The sequence below is a fragment of the Diadema setosum genome, chromosome 11 (genome assembly GCF_964275005.1).
Source record: "Diadema setosum chromosome 11, eeDiaSeto1, whole genome shotgun sequence".
In the NCBI taxonomy this organism is placed as follows: Eukaryota; Metazoa; Echinodermata; class Echinoidea; order Diadematoida; family Diadematidae; genus Diadema; species Diadema setosum.
Genome location: NC_092695.1, coordinates 24,980,602 through 24,998,701, shown reverse-complemented (window position 1 = coordinate 24,998,701; position 18,100 = coordinate 24,980,602). Strand labels below are relative to the sequence as shown.

The 18,100-nt window shown below is 39.4% G+C and overlaps 1 protein-coding gene across 1 annotated transcript in view; it reads right to left on the bottom strand.

Annotated features, from left to right (window-relative positions):
* LOC140235370 (uncharacterized) overlaps window positions 1–18,100 on the bottom strand; it is a 37,410-nt gene that overhangs the window by 9,533 nt on the left and 9,777 nt on the right. The window contains exons 8-22 of the mRNA XM_072315399.1: window positions 17,178–17,420; window positions 15,199–16,572; window positions 14,663–14,782; window positions 7,619–7,735; window positions 6,657–6,772; window positions 6,069–6,296; window positions 5,155–5,374; window positions 4,914–5,036; window positions 4,385–4,463; window positions 3,812–3,911; window positions 3,179–3,228; window positions 2,499–2,625; window positions 1,842–1,951; window positions 1,232–1,331; window positions 134–284 (exon numbers count right to left, since the gene is read on the bottom strand). Coding sequence (XP_072171500.1) covers window positions 134–284; window positions 1,232–1,331; window positions 1,842–1,951; window positions 2,499–2,625; window positions 3,179–3,228; window positions 3,812–3,911; window positions 4,385–4,463; window positions 4,914–5,036; window positions 5,155–5,374; window positions 6,069–6,296; window positions 6,657–6,772; window positions 7,619–7,735; window positions 14,663–14,782; window positions 15,199–16,572; window positions 17,178–17,420 — 3,258 coding nt within the window. The remainder of the gene's footprint in view (window positions 1–133; window positions 285–1,231; window positions 1,332–1,841; window positions 1,952–2,498; window positions 2,626–3,178; window positions 3,229–3,811; window positions 3,912–4,384; window positions 4,464–4,913; window positions 5,037–5,154; window positions 5,375–6,068; window positions 6,297–6,656; window positions 6,773–7,618; window positions 7,736–14,662; window positions 14,783–15,198; window positions 16,573–17,177; window positions 17,421–18,100) is intronic.

The following is an 18,100-nucleotide window of genomic DNA, read 5'->3' as shown; positions in this document are numbered from 1 at the left end:
AAGAATGGGACCCCTATCATTCTAATTTGGCGCTAGCATTGCAGACAAACAAGTTGCCATGTGCAGGATATCGCGGCATAGTAAAAATAACAGTATGAATGGGACGTGGTCGAACGTTTTGGAAAATACTTACCCCAGCCTGCTAGGAAATACTTTTTGATGTGATTTGCCGCTCCAAACACTTTGATTAACATGACGTAAAGGTGAACGCCCTCTATCAACATCCAGCAGAACATGGCAGTGATGGTGTAGTGGAAAGCTATAGCTACTGCTTTGCAGACCCACTGATAGAGCAAACGACGGTACATGAAAAAAAGTGAAATTGGCCAATGAGTTTATTATGCCTTCTAAACTTCTTACTTCTCTGTAAAAATCTATATCTATGATATTAGTGTAAAGCACAATTATTAATCGAAAGGCGTTGATGCACTTCTTTATTAGAAAATTTGTTTTTATACTTACCTTTGCGACTTATAAGATATTGATTAAAACCAAGTATAGGTGAGGAAAATAATTTGCCAAGTGTCCTTATTAATTAACTGTAACTTTTACAGAGGCGTTTTTTTTTTATTTATCATGACAATCATTCAGATCCCAAGAAAATCCTGAACTGTTTAAAAAACAATTGAAAACTCACTTATTTTGTCTAGCTTACAACTTTCAGTAATTTCATCAGTATACCGTTGTGTTATGTGGTTTCCACTTCAGTTGTTACTTTGTATGGACATTTGTGTATGTGAAGCGCTTTGAGAGCCTATTTTCCTTTTAGTTGAATTGCACTATATAAAAAACATTATCTATTATTATCATCATTATATCAATAAATACCAAAAATAAGATACCAACTGAGGATTCTTAGCCCATGGCCAGCAATAATCATGCTTATGAACCATTCATGGGCTGATAAGCGCTATAAGTATCATGTTCGGTAGGATTTTTTTTTTTTTTGTCTGTGTTTTTGAAAATACAGGTACTGTATAAAACAAACAAGCCAACAGCAAAACTGCGCACGAAACAATTCATCGCTAATTTGATTAGACATCAGAATATGAAGCATCATGATTCACCTTCCTTTCAAAATATTGCTTTGATGGAGTGTTCGATGGAATGATACTGCGACCTAACTAAAACCCTCATCACAAACTCATGTTCGTTTACAAACACATGACTGTAACGCTTGGAAGTAAGGAGCTATAAGGTTAAACAAGAAGGAAGATCTTCGCAACCATACCTGTATTTCAGTGCGCTCTATTCCGACCAGAAATATAAGCTGAGAAGATGCGATGGCGACCCCAAGATTTTCGTGCACGCGAATACGGTCTGATTTCAGTCTGAAGTGAAACAGAATTACGTCAGTTTTCACGTACATACATCTCGTTAAAAAAAAAGAAGAAGAAACGTCTTTGACAGTCCACATGAAATAAAAGATGGAATATGGATAGGACATAAGGGTATTACAAGTAGGGCCTACTTCAAGATTAATTATCGACCCTCTCATTGTATTTCAAAATTTTATTAGATAATGTCTGTATAATTCTTAAGTCGCTACGTATAATATCACAACAAATGTCATCATCTCAAAAGCTAGTACAAAAGTTTAATAGTGTAACTATAGAATTATGTATTCCAAATCAATTTCTTTCATTTTGTTTCTGCAACTTTACATGATACAAGCAATACAGTGGTCATAAAGAACACAAGAGAATGAACGTAACGTAAATAAATGCATTATACATAATTATACATAGACGAAATAAACAATGATGCATTCAAAAGCATACATGCAAACATTATAATTATCATTTATCATGTCAATGGCTGATTTGTTTTTCTGTTCATACCTGAAAAACTCGTAGATAATGACAGACGACATACTCCCCAGTACAGAAAGCGAACCGCCGATCTGTGACAGAATAGACAGGGCGGTCTTGTGTCCCTCTGTGAGGTCACTCTGGAGGAAATATATTAAAAAACAATGATATCGACGTAGATATAATCATTATAAATACCTATAAATGATATTCAAATTCACTTACAAACACCATTTATGAAAGCCTAGATATTGCATTTTGTGGTTGGTTTCTCATAGAAAATGTTCAAAGGCTTTACCAGTTTGATGTCAATGCGTAATGTATTCAATCTGTTCTTTGTCCTAATATTTCTTTCCTTATTAGTTCGTTTGTGTGCTTGTTTTGAACCTGCAAGAATTTCATCTTGCGAGGTTATTATCGTCTGGGGATTGGCAAGGGGACTCTTTTTCTTATGATCAAAAGTCACAAAGACGAATATCACGAATCATTAAGTTTACGGCACGCCTATCAATGTAGAGAATGGTATATCGACAAGGACATTTCAGCCCATCAGAAATAACCTGACTTTATTAGAAATTGCGATTCTTTGGTAAAATATGATTTGCTTATTCTGTAGGAGCGAATTAATGAAAACAAATGAACATCTACTTCAATGACAAGACTAGACTTCCATGAGTTATTTATTACCTGTACTCCGTGAATGTCCATAATGACAGCAAAATTTGTGAGATGGTAGCAGTGACAAACAGTGTGAGTGTCGTTACTCTGGTAGACTAGGCATCCAGTCGTTTTCCACGGATCGTTGTCTAAGGCTCTATGGGAAGATGTCAAATCCATATAACAGATAGAGACCAGATCAACAAACGAAAAACTGTCTATAGATTTCACAGGTGGGTCAATTATTTTCTGTGATAAAATCATATGAAGCAGTCAAATGTGATTTAGAGGATCAACCCCGTAAACCTTCGCGTTTCTTAGATTTAATGGTTAAAGTGATTAAATTGTATACCATGCAAACGATCAGGTGCAGTTTATGGTGATTGGATGTTCTCATTATGATTCATTATGTAAGATGAGAACAAACACAAACGAACGTGATGTAGCATAAGAGGACTACATGAAGGAAGACCAATGGATTTGGGCATAAAGATATGAAATTTTGTTTTTCAACTGAACGCCAAAACATAAGACGAAAACTGGGAACAACGTTGCCAACTATACATGAGGGAAGAGAGCGAGAGGAGCAAATATCGCACTACAAAGATACAAAAATGACTCGAAAGCATAATGATACACAAATATGTTGAAGGTTTCTTTTGGACAATGATAATCATAATCACGACAATGTTGAATAGCTCGCAACTTACTCTTGATCTGTTTCCAGGAACACACAGCGAGGGTTGTCGACATTGGAAAGCTTCGTTCAAGGAATAAACACAAAACAAACAAAATACAACAGCGATAACAATACATGAGAAATCATATCACATGCAAAATTTCCTAAATGTTTGTAAATATGCATAAACGGGACATGGACATCGTCTTCGATAAATTTTAATCGTGCTATGCAAGCAAGCCATCTCGCTACTTTCAGTATACCGCCTCTCAGTGAGCTTACACTAATTGACCAGGGTAATGACATCCAAACACAGGAGTAAACAAAAAAAAAAATGAAAAAATATCGCTGTATTCTGTAAATGGAGTCTATAGAGGATACTGTCCCGAGATTGGAAGTGTTGTTTGGCAACTTTTTTCGCTCGCAAAATAAAAAAGGAAAAGAAACTAAAGCGCAATGTTGTGAGAGAAAACTTGTAGTGTTCACATAATACCATCTCGGGAATCATACTCGTACATTCTGATATCCGTTGTCATTGAGTGCATGCGTTCCAACGAGCCGTGACTTCTCTCCTTATATTTTTTTCTGGAGTAAATACTGTTATCTACATAGACAAAAAAAAGACACCTTAGAAAAGTAAAATGTCCACTTAACATTGATTTACCTCATTGTGCCTGTACACACCGACCACAGGTCTGGAGAGATGCTGAAATAGAGCCTCGTCAATGCCGAGAATCTTGGTCGCGAGCACGTCGGTATTCAACCTTCGGAAAAGACCGTACCATCGAATTATAGTAGTTGTTCACATTCATTGTGATCTACAGCACAATTGTCGCATCTAAAATTCAATTTTTGCGGTTTTCTTTAACGCCGAATCCTAGGGGATAGCTGGAAATTTTTCTTGTTGTTGTTTTGCTGTGTACCAACCTCCACACAGTTTAACTGGAAGCTTGAATGCAGTCAGAAAAATAAGATGCTCATATATGTTGAAGTTCAGTTTAAGCAATCCTGCAATGTTGCAATGAATGAAAATGAAATGAATGAATGAAATTTCGTTTTGATGAACGTCAAAAGCCCAGATATTAAAATCTGATAGATGAACTTCGCATAAGATTTGATGTTATGTTGCAATGAGATAGAGTATCACCTTAATCCACGGAGAGCTACGGTACATCGCTGATGACATTCAAATGACAATGCGAAAGAATGTTTTGACCTGTGGCATGGATCAACTCACCGGGAGATACCTTCCTCATCAAGAGCCGAGTAGAGCGAAGCCAGTGACGTAAACCTCGCACGATATATGGCCACGTGATCTTGCATGAGAGCAAACGAAATAATTGTGTAATAATAGTAACGAAACTAAGGTAAGTCTTAGCATCGACAACGGGGGTATTGAGGTATATAAAGACAAGTAACAGCATGAGTGAAATAATTTTCCAACCTGAACTGCATTTGAAATACGCACCTAAACTACTGGTAATTCTTAGACTCTTCTGAAGACAATCCGGTTTTATAGTGTTTAATATAGTGATCTCTTCCCTGCTGCCTCTCCATCTTTTCATTATTAGGCCACTGCATGGTAGCATTAAACTTATTTCACGTACCTTTTTTGTAAGAATTGGTCTTTAAAGTGTTCTTCTTCAGTATGAAGAGCTTATTGCAGCTTGACAAATTAAAAAAAAAAATCATCCGACTTGTAACGGGAGTACGGCATCTGCTTTTGCGTAATCTATAATGCACGAAGAGGGACATCTTCTGCTTACCAGACGTTTCCCTGGCAGCCAAAGAGAGAACCTCCTGGGGTAGCGAGAGGCTTCCTCCGGACCTAGTGAAGGAAAGGGACGCGTCAGTGTTGTCTGTCGTCTCGACGAACACGACGTCGAATTCTGTATCAATGACAAAAGAAAAGGACGAAGTTCAGTTAGTTGTGTTGATGTAATCATTTGTAGTATCAAGTTAGTGTACTAGAAAGTTATCGAATGTGATTTCACGGAATACGCCTACCTAGATTTTTCTTGCTGATTTGCAGATTTTCGTCTCCGATAGACGCATTTGAGCTCTTGTTGAATCTTCCATTCTTGGCCAGAGCCAAGCTTAGGGCCATCGTTTCCGATGACGTAACCACTGACGTCAGCTGCTGCGAAACCCTTGTAGGATCGTTCATGGTCTTCCAGGCACTGAGCGAAGATTCGTCCAACACGTTGTCGATAGTCTCCGTGAAAGCCTGATTTCCAAAACAAATGATTGTCGTTAAGATACGCTGCTCTAGACCATTACCCTTTAATAGATCAAGTAGATCGATATTCTGACATCATGACTACGGAGAAATTTCACCATAATATGAAGGTAAAATGTGTGACGTTGTGTACAGTTTGGGAAAGCTGTTTACTCTAACCTGTACAGAGCAAATGCCTCACAATTACTTATTTTTCTGAGTTTAGTCTCACAAAGATGATTGAACAAAATCGCTCCGTTAAAGTTTGTACTTACCTAATAAAACAATAAATGTTTTACAAACAACTAAAGTGAAAGTTCATTCCACAAAGTGGAAGTCGCTGCGAAAACAGCACAACGTTTGAGTCTAGAGCTCAAATGCACAGAATTAAGACAAGAATGTGACAAAAATCATTAATATCAACAATAGTATCTTTTTTATCATCTGTTCAAGTCTAAACAACTCTTAACGTAAAGGAAAGAAATATGCACAAATCATACTTCAATTTGTATGAGCTGATTTTTTTTTGAAGGTGTTCATTAAGTCAAAGAGGATGATATGGGCATTTTAGTTGTTGTTGTTGTTGTTGTTGTTGTTGTTGTTGTTGTTGTAGTAGTAGTTGTTGTTGTTGTTGTTGTTGTTGCCTGTTGTTTCTAGATACTATAGGGACTTGGTTTAAACAGAGGAGATATGTAATTCTAACATAGGCCAGGGAGTCGATGTCTGTTTCAGACAGGGTATCATTCAGTGAGGTTGACAGATCAGCAACGGTGCTGAGTGCCTCCGTGGTGATCTCGATATCCCCAGGATACAGCCGATGACCGGAATCTCCATCGGAGTTGTCTGACGTGGACGTGAGGTTTGACAGCAGCGACACGAGGTCAATCACATCTTCGGCGGTCACTTCGCCCCTTTGCTCCAACTCATCCACCTGAAATTCACAAAACAAAAACATTTGGAAAATCTCATTTAGTGATATACACTCACGATATCTGAAAGACAGTTAATGACATTACTTGCACTACAATATCTAAGAGTTTGATTACAGAATTTGATAAAGTCATTTCCGGTTCTCGAGAAGATATTTTCGAGTGCCGCTCACACGAAAAATGATCCCCCATAACAGTAATATAATCGTTTTCAACCTACATATCACATGGCTTACTGAAAGAAATATGGCCTACCATTCACACATAGCAACACGTTTTTCTCATGTGACGGTTTATTGATTCATCATCTTTTTTTTTAATTAAGTTGTAGTACATACAAGATCTAGAGAATAAAATGGTACCTTGTCTGTTACGTGCTGAAAAGTTGGGTTCAGGCATTCTGATAAATCTGCAGTCTGCCACACCGAAGAGGGCGGTGTTGACTCCGTCAGGGCCTCGCACTGCCGATAAGCGCTTCCTTTAAAGAAAGAGACAATTCTTTTAAACCATCTTTTTTTGACAGAGTTATGACACTGTAAATAATCCTGCTTAGAACAAAGATCAATTGAAGAACATTGAATCTCTTCATTGAAAGAGCGAATTCATGAACCATGAAGATTATTCTCACGCATTCTCGATTTGTTATGCTTTTAATCGCAGCGCTAAAAGCAATTCATGACATTAAAAAAAATGCTGAATTCATTCCATTCTAGCATAACGAATCTTTCGGTATAGAATTTTCATTAGTCTCTTATTGCTAAGTTCGTAGCTGATTCTTATATTGGCAACTCTTTTCGGATGACCAAAATTCCTGCTTATCTCTGAAATCGGCAAATGTTGGTCAGTTTCTTTCTCATACTGCTCGTGAAGCAACATATCGTCGCTGGGGTGACAAGACCTTGTATCTGCAATTTTGGTGAAAATGACTTTTTGGGATTAATAGTCAAATAATGGGTTCAGTGATATCCTGTCCAAATCCCAACTGTCTAACTCCAAAATTGAAGCCACCACGGCATGTCAAAGGAAAGGCTATTCCATTTGTTATAATGCTTTGGCCGCCATGTTTTTTGGCTCTCCTGAACATTTGACATTTTGTAGATAAGAGGTCTTGTCGCCCCAGCGACGATATAGATTTGATGAAATTAACTACATCCAACATGTATGTTCTTTTTCCAATGTGATATGTGAAGTGAAAATCAAAGATGGCAATTTAATAATGACAAAGTAATAATGTCTGCAGCGAACTTCCCAAAAGTCTCCTGAATTTGATGGGTTAAGATGTTGGTCCTGAAAGGGGTGATGACAATAGGCCTAAAATCCTTACCGATGGTGCCTGGAGGGCAAGCGGTCTGGGCGACATCACCAGCCCTAGTCGTGTTCCAGAACAGATTGCTGTCGACATCGATCTCGGCCGGGCATTCGGGAAGACTGTATGTCACTTCTATGAGAGACAAACAATAGCGATTCTAATTTGTAAAAAGGTAGTTTTATACGCTTGACTGATAATCCTCGTCGTCTGTTCTTGATTATTCGTTTCATATTTGTTATATTGTAATAGTTATCTACACTAATAGCTACTTCACCGTTGAAAGTTTAGACTCTTGATCGAAGACCTATGCTTCGTCTTACATACAAAATTGCGAACATATACACGTATCTTTTTTTAAATGCAAATGTATGTAAACCAAACACTTACTGCACAATGTGAACTGGTCTGTATGTGTTTCTGGATAGTATTTAGAGTTTTGAATGTGTTTTTAACTACTCAATACATTTATACGGAAGCAAATAAGTATATCTTACATAATATTTCTTTATAGCATTGTATCTATTTCATGTCAAACAAGTCCACAATATCTTGTTCATCGCTGTTTCAGATAATCTATTTCATTCAGCATGCCGAATGTTAGCTCATTCTTCCGTTTAATTTGTCTCTAAGTGTTTGTATTGCACCTTCCTGGCAAGACATAATTTCGACAATGTTCATAAAAATAATATGAAATCAATGCTGATGTTAGTCACCAAACCAATACATGTGTTATAGAGTGTGTCATCATGGTAATGAAGACGAAAGTTTCCTCGTTGTCAATTATACCAATTTCACATCTATCTCCATAGAAGCCGTGGGCGCACTGGCAAGAGAACCCTGCAATTTGGTCGATGCACAGTCCTGAGTTCAAGCATGGAGCACTGACGCATTCATTTACATCTGTAAGTATAATGACATTAAAGAATAAAATCATCAAATGTCGAGCATCACTGTAGGAGTTTTACTACAGCGCTGTTTAAAATCTCTGTCTCATGGCGCCGTACATCATAAGACAGGTACGGTAATTCTGGCAATGAAGTGTGTCAAGTGAGTGTGGAATCAGACAAATCTCAAGTGGAGTAAAATGAATATGCGGAAAAATATCAAGCAAATTATTCAGCTAAGACACAAACCACAATAATCATATGTTTTATGACTGCATGAGGGTTCAGCCATTTACAGATTGTTGAAAAGGTGAAGAGCATCTATATGCCACATGAATGATTACTATCATCAGATATTGATCGCAGATATCAGTTCATGGAGAGAAAAACACACACACTAAATTCTTGAAAAACAATCTTTGTTAGAAGAGCTTCTATTATGGTAACCTAAAATGAGCAGAAAACCGTTGCTTCCAAAAATTGCTTGCGATGTCTTTGAATCGGTACGGAAGTTCAATAACCGTTTTCCATTCAAATCAAATTTTATTTCCAGGACAACATTTTTTTTTTTCAGATATAAAATATCAAACATATTTAAACATACATATATCACGAAAACAGTCGTTTTGGAAAAGAGGTTCAAAACACAGGTTCGAAATTGCAATAAATGTGGTTCTTCACGTTGATGATTCTGCTGGCAACAAAATCCCATAGATTTTTCCACGGAAAATACACATGTGGTAATATCTAGTTTAATTCTATACATACCGCTTCAAAATTCATTGGCTTTTTTATATCTATTCAGTACGATTATCGCCACCATTCACCATCAGCAAATTAAGATGTTTGTTAGTTAAACGCACAATGAAAATCAACGAGAATGAATAGAGTTAAGGAAGTCTTACTGATTTCACATCGGGCTCCCTCGAATCCAGCAGCGCATGTGCAGTAGAAGTGACCCTCCGTGTTGTGACATGTACCGCCGTGCTGGCATACATTTTCATCAAGGCTGCATTCATCGATGTCTGTTAAAGAAGGAACGGGAGTGGCAGGTAGACATCAGGCGAACGAAGTCAGAGAGAAACACGATGACAAAAGCAGTACATTATGCCATCAGCATTTTTCTATAAGTCACACGTGTCTAAATCATGATACGGATACTCTAGAAACTGACTTGTTATCGATGACAGTAATATAAAATTAGTGGCTTGTTCTGTACATCGTCAAATTTAAGATGCATATGGATAGAGCCATCTAATTTCATTTATAAGATTCACTATAAAAAAAGAAAGCACACGTAGTGTACAGCAATGATTAGAAGCTATCAAATAATGTATTACGCATGAACCATTACATTACAGTATTACTATGAATCTATGCTTTCTTAATCCATAGTCTAGTTGGTTGTATAATAGGTATAATCATTCAATGGCATAAAACATTCTTAACAGCAATAGAACAAAGTAAATGTCATACTTATCAAGATAAACAGTCACAAAACTCGTAGGCAAATTACCTTGTCTACAAAGCGGTCCTTCAAAGTTCTCTGGGCAAACACACGCAAAACCACCGAATGTGTTGAAACATCTGCCGTAGTTGTGACAAGGATTCCCTTCGCATTCGTTAATGTCTGAAGAAGAATAAAGGTAGCTTAAATTAACTCGATTAGCAAGATATCAAAATTAATTGACCTGTAGTTTAAACTGGTTAGCCTGTGGCTAAGGTCCCAATGTGAGGTCCAGATTTGGAAATTGGGACTATAACAAATAAGCCTTTAAGAATACCACAAAGTAAAGCATAAACATTTCCCTTTCTCAACTTTGGTTCAAATTGATAAGTTAAGAGTAATACAACAGGGTTGTTAATAGCATAAAGAGTGAACTATAGTCCATTTCAATATGGACAACCTATTACTGACATTATCATCACGAAGAGGTATCTCTAACATGTTAACAATATCCTGTTGGTTTGTGTGTACGGATTTGTCCTTTTGATACAGCAAGAGAAACATACAAACTGGCACATGGACACATAGACAAAAGAGACAATGAATTGAAATGTTTACAGTATTAGTAGCTTCTCGAAACTGTCCGATGAGTATTGTACCATTATCAAGTTAGTCCTTATTCGACTCACCTCGGTAATTACCCGTAACACTTTGCATCCAATCATGATCGACCAGGTAAATAGAGATTCAATTTTGCAGTTGATCGGAGCACCGAGAAATGCGCAAAAGAGCAAACTTTCACAGCATGGCACATAAAAGTTGGCAAATCTATTCACTTCGAGCAAATTTACAAATAATCACCATTTTCGCAGGTTCGGCCAGTAAACCCTGCTTCACAGACGCATGTGAAACCACCGTGAAGGTTGAGACACCTTGCGTTGTTCTGGCAGGGGGCATTTTCTTCACATTCGTTGACATCTGAATAGAATTTGGTAAAATAGCAAGAGGCATTGTGTAACACGTAGAACAAAAAAATAATAATTCTAACTTAGGAAAGTGCAGTAATTGAAGGCAAAGGAGGTTTAATTGTTCAGTCATTAGATCCATCTAGATGTTGTTGTTGTTTTAAAGAGCGAAAGAAGAGAGAGAAAAAAATGGGGCCCTATACAAATAATTTGCCCCAGACAGCACTTAACATAAAACAAACGTATCCATCTGGACATAAAGAATGTTAACTTTAAACTAGAAAGTTTATACAGGATAAAGCACCCTTTTATAGTGTTTTACGGATGAGTTTGATTTTTTTTTTTTTTTGTAATTCATGATAACTTACTTATACTGACAACAGATGTAGCTGCAGTTCTTACTTCGCTCATTAACTTGAAACCGTCAGTCAAAAGGTTATGTTACTTATACAATGTACACACCAACGGCGTAAATCCATACTGAGGAGTGGGGGGGGGGGGGATGGTCACCATCACCACGATTACAAGCCCATCACCGGACCGGCGCAGCCTTTTTTTTTTTTGGGGGGGGGGGGAGAAGCTTTGTGCCCCCCCCCTCCCCCCCCCCCCACACACACACACACTTTACAGGGATCGGATGCCCCACTCCTTTGCATGAAATATAAAGTGGGAGAAAAGTGGCAGCAACAACATAAAGACTTTTTGTCCTTGTTGCTTTTTTTTTTTTTTTTGCTTGTCAGACGACTTTCGGCGGAAAATCAGACCTTAAAAGTATGAAAACATTTTTTTTTTTTTTGGAAATATCTGTGAGAGGGAGCGGAACGACCGAACGGGGGAAGGGTGTGTATGGGGGGGGGGGGGGTATCCCTCTCCCACACGAGGAAGATTTTGCATTTTCAGACCTGAAATTCAGCGATCTGGTGCTCACTTGTGGTGAAAATTTTGTTTTCTTTTCTTTAAAAAAACGATAACAAAATGAAATATTCACAATATATTATTGAATGACAAAATCGTGGTATTTCAGCTCTTGCTGTGCGACATCACTGTGAAGGCCTACTAAATAATGGGGCCTATCATCGGCGTAGACAGGATTTGATCTTAGGAGGAGCGGTTATGTGAGGGAATGAATCAAGCGAGGGAGGAGGAGGGTATGGTAGGGGGGTTTCCCCCCTCCTACGGTGAAATCTCTTTGCGTTGAAAATTTTGACATTTTTCAGTCCCAAAACTGCCGTTTGTAGCTATATTCTTCGCTTTGGAAATTAAGGGGGGCACACCAGGCGCAACTGCTGTCAATCACTGGCAGCAACATCAGGAGAATGGCATAGCGATTAAATGCGAGCGAGCGGAGCGAGCGAGCATGAAAATTTTAACATTTTACAGTCTAAAAACTGCCGTTTGTACTGACATTTCCAGTCCCAAAAACTGTCGTTTGTGGCTGTATTTTTTCGCTTTGGAAATTAAGGGGGCGCACCGGGCAAAAACTGTTGGCAATTACTGGCAGCAACATCAGGAGAATGGCATAATGATTAAATGCGAGCAAGCGAAGCGAGCGAGCTTCAAAATTTTGACATTTGACAGTCCCAAAACTGCTGTTTGTAGCTATATTTTTCGCTTTGGAAATTAAGGGGGCGCACCGGGCGAAAACTGCTGGCAATTACTGGCAGCAACATCAGGAGAATGGAATAATAATTAAATGCGAGCGAGCGAAGCGAGCGAGCTTCAAAAATTTGACATTTTACAGTCCCCAAACTACCATTTGTAGCTATATTTTTCGCTTTGGAAATTAAGGGGGGCGCACCTGCTCACAATCACTGGCAGCAACATCAGGAGAATGGCATTGCGATTAAATGCGAGCGAGCGGAGCGAGCGAGCTTGAAAATGTTGACATTTTACAGTCTAAAAACTGCCGTTTGTAGCTATACTTTTTCGCTTTGGAAATTTAGGGGGCACACCGAGTGCAACTGCCGGCAATTACTGGCAGCAACATCAGGAGAATGGCATAGCGGTTAAATGCGAGCGAGCGGAGCGAGCGAGCTTGAAAATTTTGACATTTTACTGTCCAAAGACTGCCGTTTGTGGCTGTATTTTTGGCTTTGGAAATTTAGGGGGCACACCGGGCACAACTGCCGGCAATTACTGGCAGCAACATCAGAAGAATGGCATACTGATTAAATGCTAGCGAGCAAAGCGAGTGAGCTTGAAAATTTTGACATTTTCCAGTCCTAAAAATTGTCGTTTGTAGCTATATTTTCGCTTTGGAAATTAAGGGGGGCACACCGGGTGCACCTGCTGTCAATCACTGGCAGCAACATCAGGAGAATGGCATAGCGGTTAAATGCGAGCGAGCGGAGCGAGCAAGCTTTAAAATTTTGACATTTTACACTCCAGAAACTGCCGTTTGTAGCTATATTCTTCGCTTTTGTTTGTCCCACTTTTATTTGAGAACCATCCCCCCCCCCCCATCGACGCCTCTATACATATTAGGTTGCTTTTGTTAAGTGAAAGATCTGCTGCACACTCTTTGATAAATTAGGGAATATACGTCTATGTCAAAAGTGTACAAAGTTTATCCCTTATCCTGTATAGCGGACCTTTTGCATGTTCATGATTGCAATACAACGATCTGGTGCATAGTTCTGGCGATATTTGGACAATTTTCCATTAAGAAAGTTCGAGATTTGTCCTCATCTCGGGAATTGCTTGGGGGATAAATGATTTGTCTGTCTAAACACTTCCTTTGGGGCGGGGCAAATGCCCCTTTGCCCCCCATAGATTCGACGTCCCTGATCTTCCCTTGGTATGCCCATAGATGTATCCTGACTGAGTCATCAGTCACTGTCGTTTCTCAGGAATGATTCAGGAAATGGAGGGGATTCAATTATGGCGATAAAGTTGTTGTTATTGTTTGTTTGTATGTTTTCGTACATATTTTGCAGATGGTCCCCAGTTACTCGCGTCATAGCATGTTTACATGTAGACCTATACTATTTGACGTTGTCAACGCCTGAGCCATACCTTACAGTGTATGTCGATGTTACTTTCTTCGCGAGCGAGCGAAGCGAGTGAGCGCTTGAGAAAATCATACATTTTCCTACAAGATAGAATACTGTTCAGCTCTGTTACCTGTCTGAAGGCCGGCGTACAAACGTCATGCAATATGCCAAAATTGATACAATCACATTTCTGCTTCCTCCATTTTTTCCCCTCAAAATTCAGGGGGGGGGATGATTGTACAGGCCATCCCCCCCTCCTCCATTTCAGGGGGGGGGGGATATATCCCCCCCCCCCCGGGATTTACGCCCATGGTACACACACCTTAACCATTCTATTTGAAAAAAAAAAAAAAACCTGTACATCGTCATTTCATAATTCAGCAAGCTCCAAACATCAACAGACATACATTTGGAAAAAAAAAAGACTCACATGCTCAGAAATAATCTGGAGTATGAATGAAAGTCGAGTGACATAAGTAAGTTAAAAGCCACCAACATTTCAAACAAAACTCAGTTACATCACAACGAGCTTGTTTTGACTTAACGGACCAGCGTAAATATATGATTGCAAGTACGTTTTCGATGGAACGTTGCATTTTTTTTTTCGAACAAGAAATAACTGTGATTATTTCGCCGTTAATTTCCAACTCTGCGTTCTAACGCACAATGACATACATTATGAAATAGCGCCATGAATATGTCTTAAGGTGATATGTATGAAGACCTAGGCTTTTCATTAGAATTATCAAAAAATGAACAAAAACGCATACCATTTTCACAGTGAGATCCGGAGTACGACGGCGGGCATTCACACTCGTAGGAGCCCGGCAGGTTGTTGCATGAACCACCATTGAGGCACAGACTGGACTCGTGCACACATTCGTTCACGTCTGCATATTATTAAAGATACGAGATTTGGTGATTAATGAAGTCAAAGAACAGACTGTGCTCTTTGCAGAACGGCATTTTAAAGGGGTGTTTAAGTTGCTTACTCAAATTTTCTTTGTTTTATTTTTTCCACTTATTAACAAAAAATGCACGCATTGATAATGTGATATTCTGATAATCATATCATGAGATTACTATGATAATTTATGTGATTCATAAAGTGCTTTGTGTGGTAAATTTTTGAGAATGAGAAAGTGCATATTTTAAATCAATTACTACTGAAATCTACATAAAAAGGTATGAGTTCGGAATTAAGTTTCATCACTCGATTTCTGTGACAGTTTCATCACTCGATTTCTGTGACGAGACATTGAATATCATCATCCTCCATCATCATGATGACAATGGTTTATTTTACCTTCTTCACATAGGTCTCCGGTATAAGAAGCCGGACAAGTACACTGGAATTCACCCACAGAATTCGAGCAGGTTCCACCATTAGAGCACGGGTTAGACGCACACTCATCTACATCCTCCTCGCAATGAAGACCCGTGTATGACGGGGAGCAGTTGCACTCATACGAGCCGGCAGTGTTCAAGCAAAATCCTCCATTCTGACAGGGGTTCGTTTTACACTCATCGACGTCCTGTTCACATCGCTGGCCCGTAAATGCCGATGAGCACCGGCACTCGTAGGACCCGAGTGTGTTGGAGCACTCTCCTCCATTCAGGCAAGGGCTGTACACGCACTCATCGACGTCGTCTTCGCACTGCGATCCGGTGAACGATGGCGTACACTGGCAAGTGAAGGAGCCAAATGTATTGAAGCACGTTCCCCCGTGAGAGCAAGGACTTTGCACGCATTCGTCAACGTCCGCTTCACATAGCTGACCACTGAACGATGGCGAGCAGTCACACCTGTAGCTGCCCTCTGTGTTTATGCATGATCCCTGATTACGGCAAGGTTCGTCCACGCACTCGTCCACATCATTCTCGCATCGGACACCGGTGAAAGACGACGGACAGTCACATTTGTAAGACCCTTGGACATTGTGGCAGGTGCCTCCATTAAGACAGGGGTGATTTTCGCACTCGTTTACATCAACTTCGCAATGTTGTCCGGTAAATGCTGCAAGACACTGGCATTCATAGGATCCGAAAATATCTAAACAAGTGCCCCCTTGAGCACAGGGGTTAAGATCACATTCATTTACATTTTGCTCGCAGTAGATCCCGGTGAATGCCGGAGTACATTGACAATTAAATGAACCAACTGTGTTGATACAGGTTCCTCCATTCAAACATGGGTCTGCTTCACATTCGTCTACGTCTTCTTCACAGTGGACTCCGCTAAATGATGGGGGACACTCGCATTCATACGAACCCATGGAATTTGAACACACACCTCCATTCATGCACGGGTTGTTCAAACACTCATCTATATCAATGTCACAGTGTTGCCCAGTGAACGCCGGGGAACAGCGGCATTCGAAAGATCCATAAGTGTTCGAACATGTGCCACCATTAGCGCAGGGGTCATCTGCACACTCATTAACGTCCATTTGGCAGTGCGCTCCGGAGAATGCCGAAGAGCAATGGCACTCGTAAGAGCCAATTGCGTTTGCACACGTTCCACCATTCTGACAGGGATTGCCGAGGCATTCGTCAACATCTTCTTCACAAAGTTCACCGCTAAAGGATTCGGGACATGAACATTCATAATGACCGAAAGTGTTGGTGCACGTTCCTCCGTTGAAACACACGGATCCTTCTCCAGTGCATTCGTCGATATCTGGAGGGAAAAGATTAAAAAGGCATAATATAAATACTTCAAATCGGTTTCTTTAAAACGTCATCCTCTTCAGTCCAAAATATATCGGATCATTTGAGGAGTGTTAATGGCCTGGGGCCCTGTCAGCTTTCATACGTTCTTAAAATCATTACACAATAATAATTATTATTACGTTGAAGTTCCTTTCTCACCGTGTTCGCAAAGACTTCCCGATAGTCCCGATGGGCAATCGCAAGAAAACCCTCCGGAGAGATTTACGCACTGTCCGTTGTTGTGACATGGTTCGTCATCGCATTCATTCATATCTATTGGAAGAACAACAGAAAAGTTACATATTAGCATAATTTGTAAGCATCAGACGACGAGGAATGTTCCCTTTAATGAGTCGCTTTACTTAGGGTTATCGTACCACTGATATGTTATCTAGGATACACAAAATACAGGCAGAGAGAGAGGAAAAAAAAACAAGCCACACGAGAATGAAAACAGTATAGTGAGCGTAATTTTTTTTAATGTTTTCAATCACACAATCAAAGCAACAAATTCGAAAGCTTGATTTCACGTTTTACTTGTTAAATGCGATGTCCAGGGTTGTGCATACCCACCTACATCGCATTGCAGTCCGGTGTAGCCCGTCTCGCAGACACAAACAAACTCGTCGAATTCGTCGATGCATTCTAGCGCATGCTCGCCGCACGGATTGGACTCGCATTCGTCCCTCTCCGCCTCGCAGCGCGCACCTGCATACCCGGCAGGGCACGCGCACTGAAATGTCGGAGAAACGGATTCGAAGATATCCGAGCAAGTTGCTCCATGGAGACAGGGTGAGGAGGAGCAAGGTAGTGCGTCTGCATGAAGATGAAACAGGTGGATGTACATGATATGAATACTTATTGTGGACTTGTGGTGTACAATAATCAGTCTTCAACATTATCTAAAATGCTATATTTAGAAACACTGGAAATTTGACTCGATTTCAACATCACATTTTACATTCTGGAGTTTACTTCTATCACTACTCATTAAACCTTTATATTTTGATTCTGTGGAAAGGTCAATTCAACTTACACAACTATCGATAGCTCTAGTTATGAAACAAAGGTAAACCGTAAAAAAAAAGAAAATTACATTGTATTTTTTACGCCCCTTTAACAAAATGGTCTGGAATCCTTCGGAACACTTTCGCATCTAGTGATTTTCTTATTTCATTTGTCATTATTGTTACCGTAATTCATTTGGGTAGATGTCATTCCTACTTGTTTAAATCATACATTTAAATCATACAATTACTCGGCAGGCTGTTGTAACTGCTAGGGAGAAAACACTATGTTAGATATAAAAGTCCAACACGTCTTCTTCCTGATATTGCCTACTTCAAAGAAGATTGATTTTTTAGTTATAATAACGTAGTAACAGTATAGGAGTACAGTAGAAATTGATTTTAATGCCACAGTGGTTTCCGTTTTGTTTGAAACGAGCCTAAATGAGATTGATTCATGGAGGGGAAAATGAGATAATCTAAGCACCA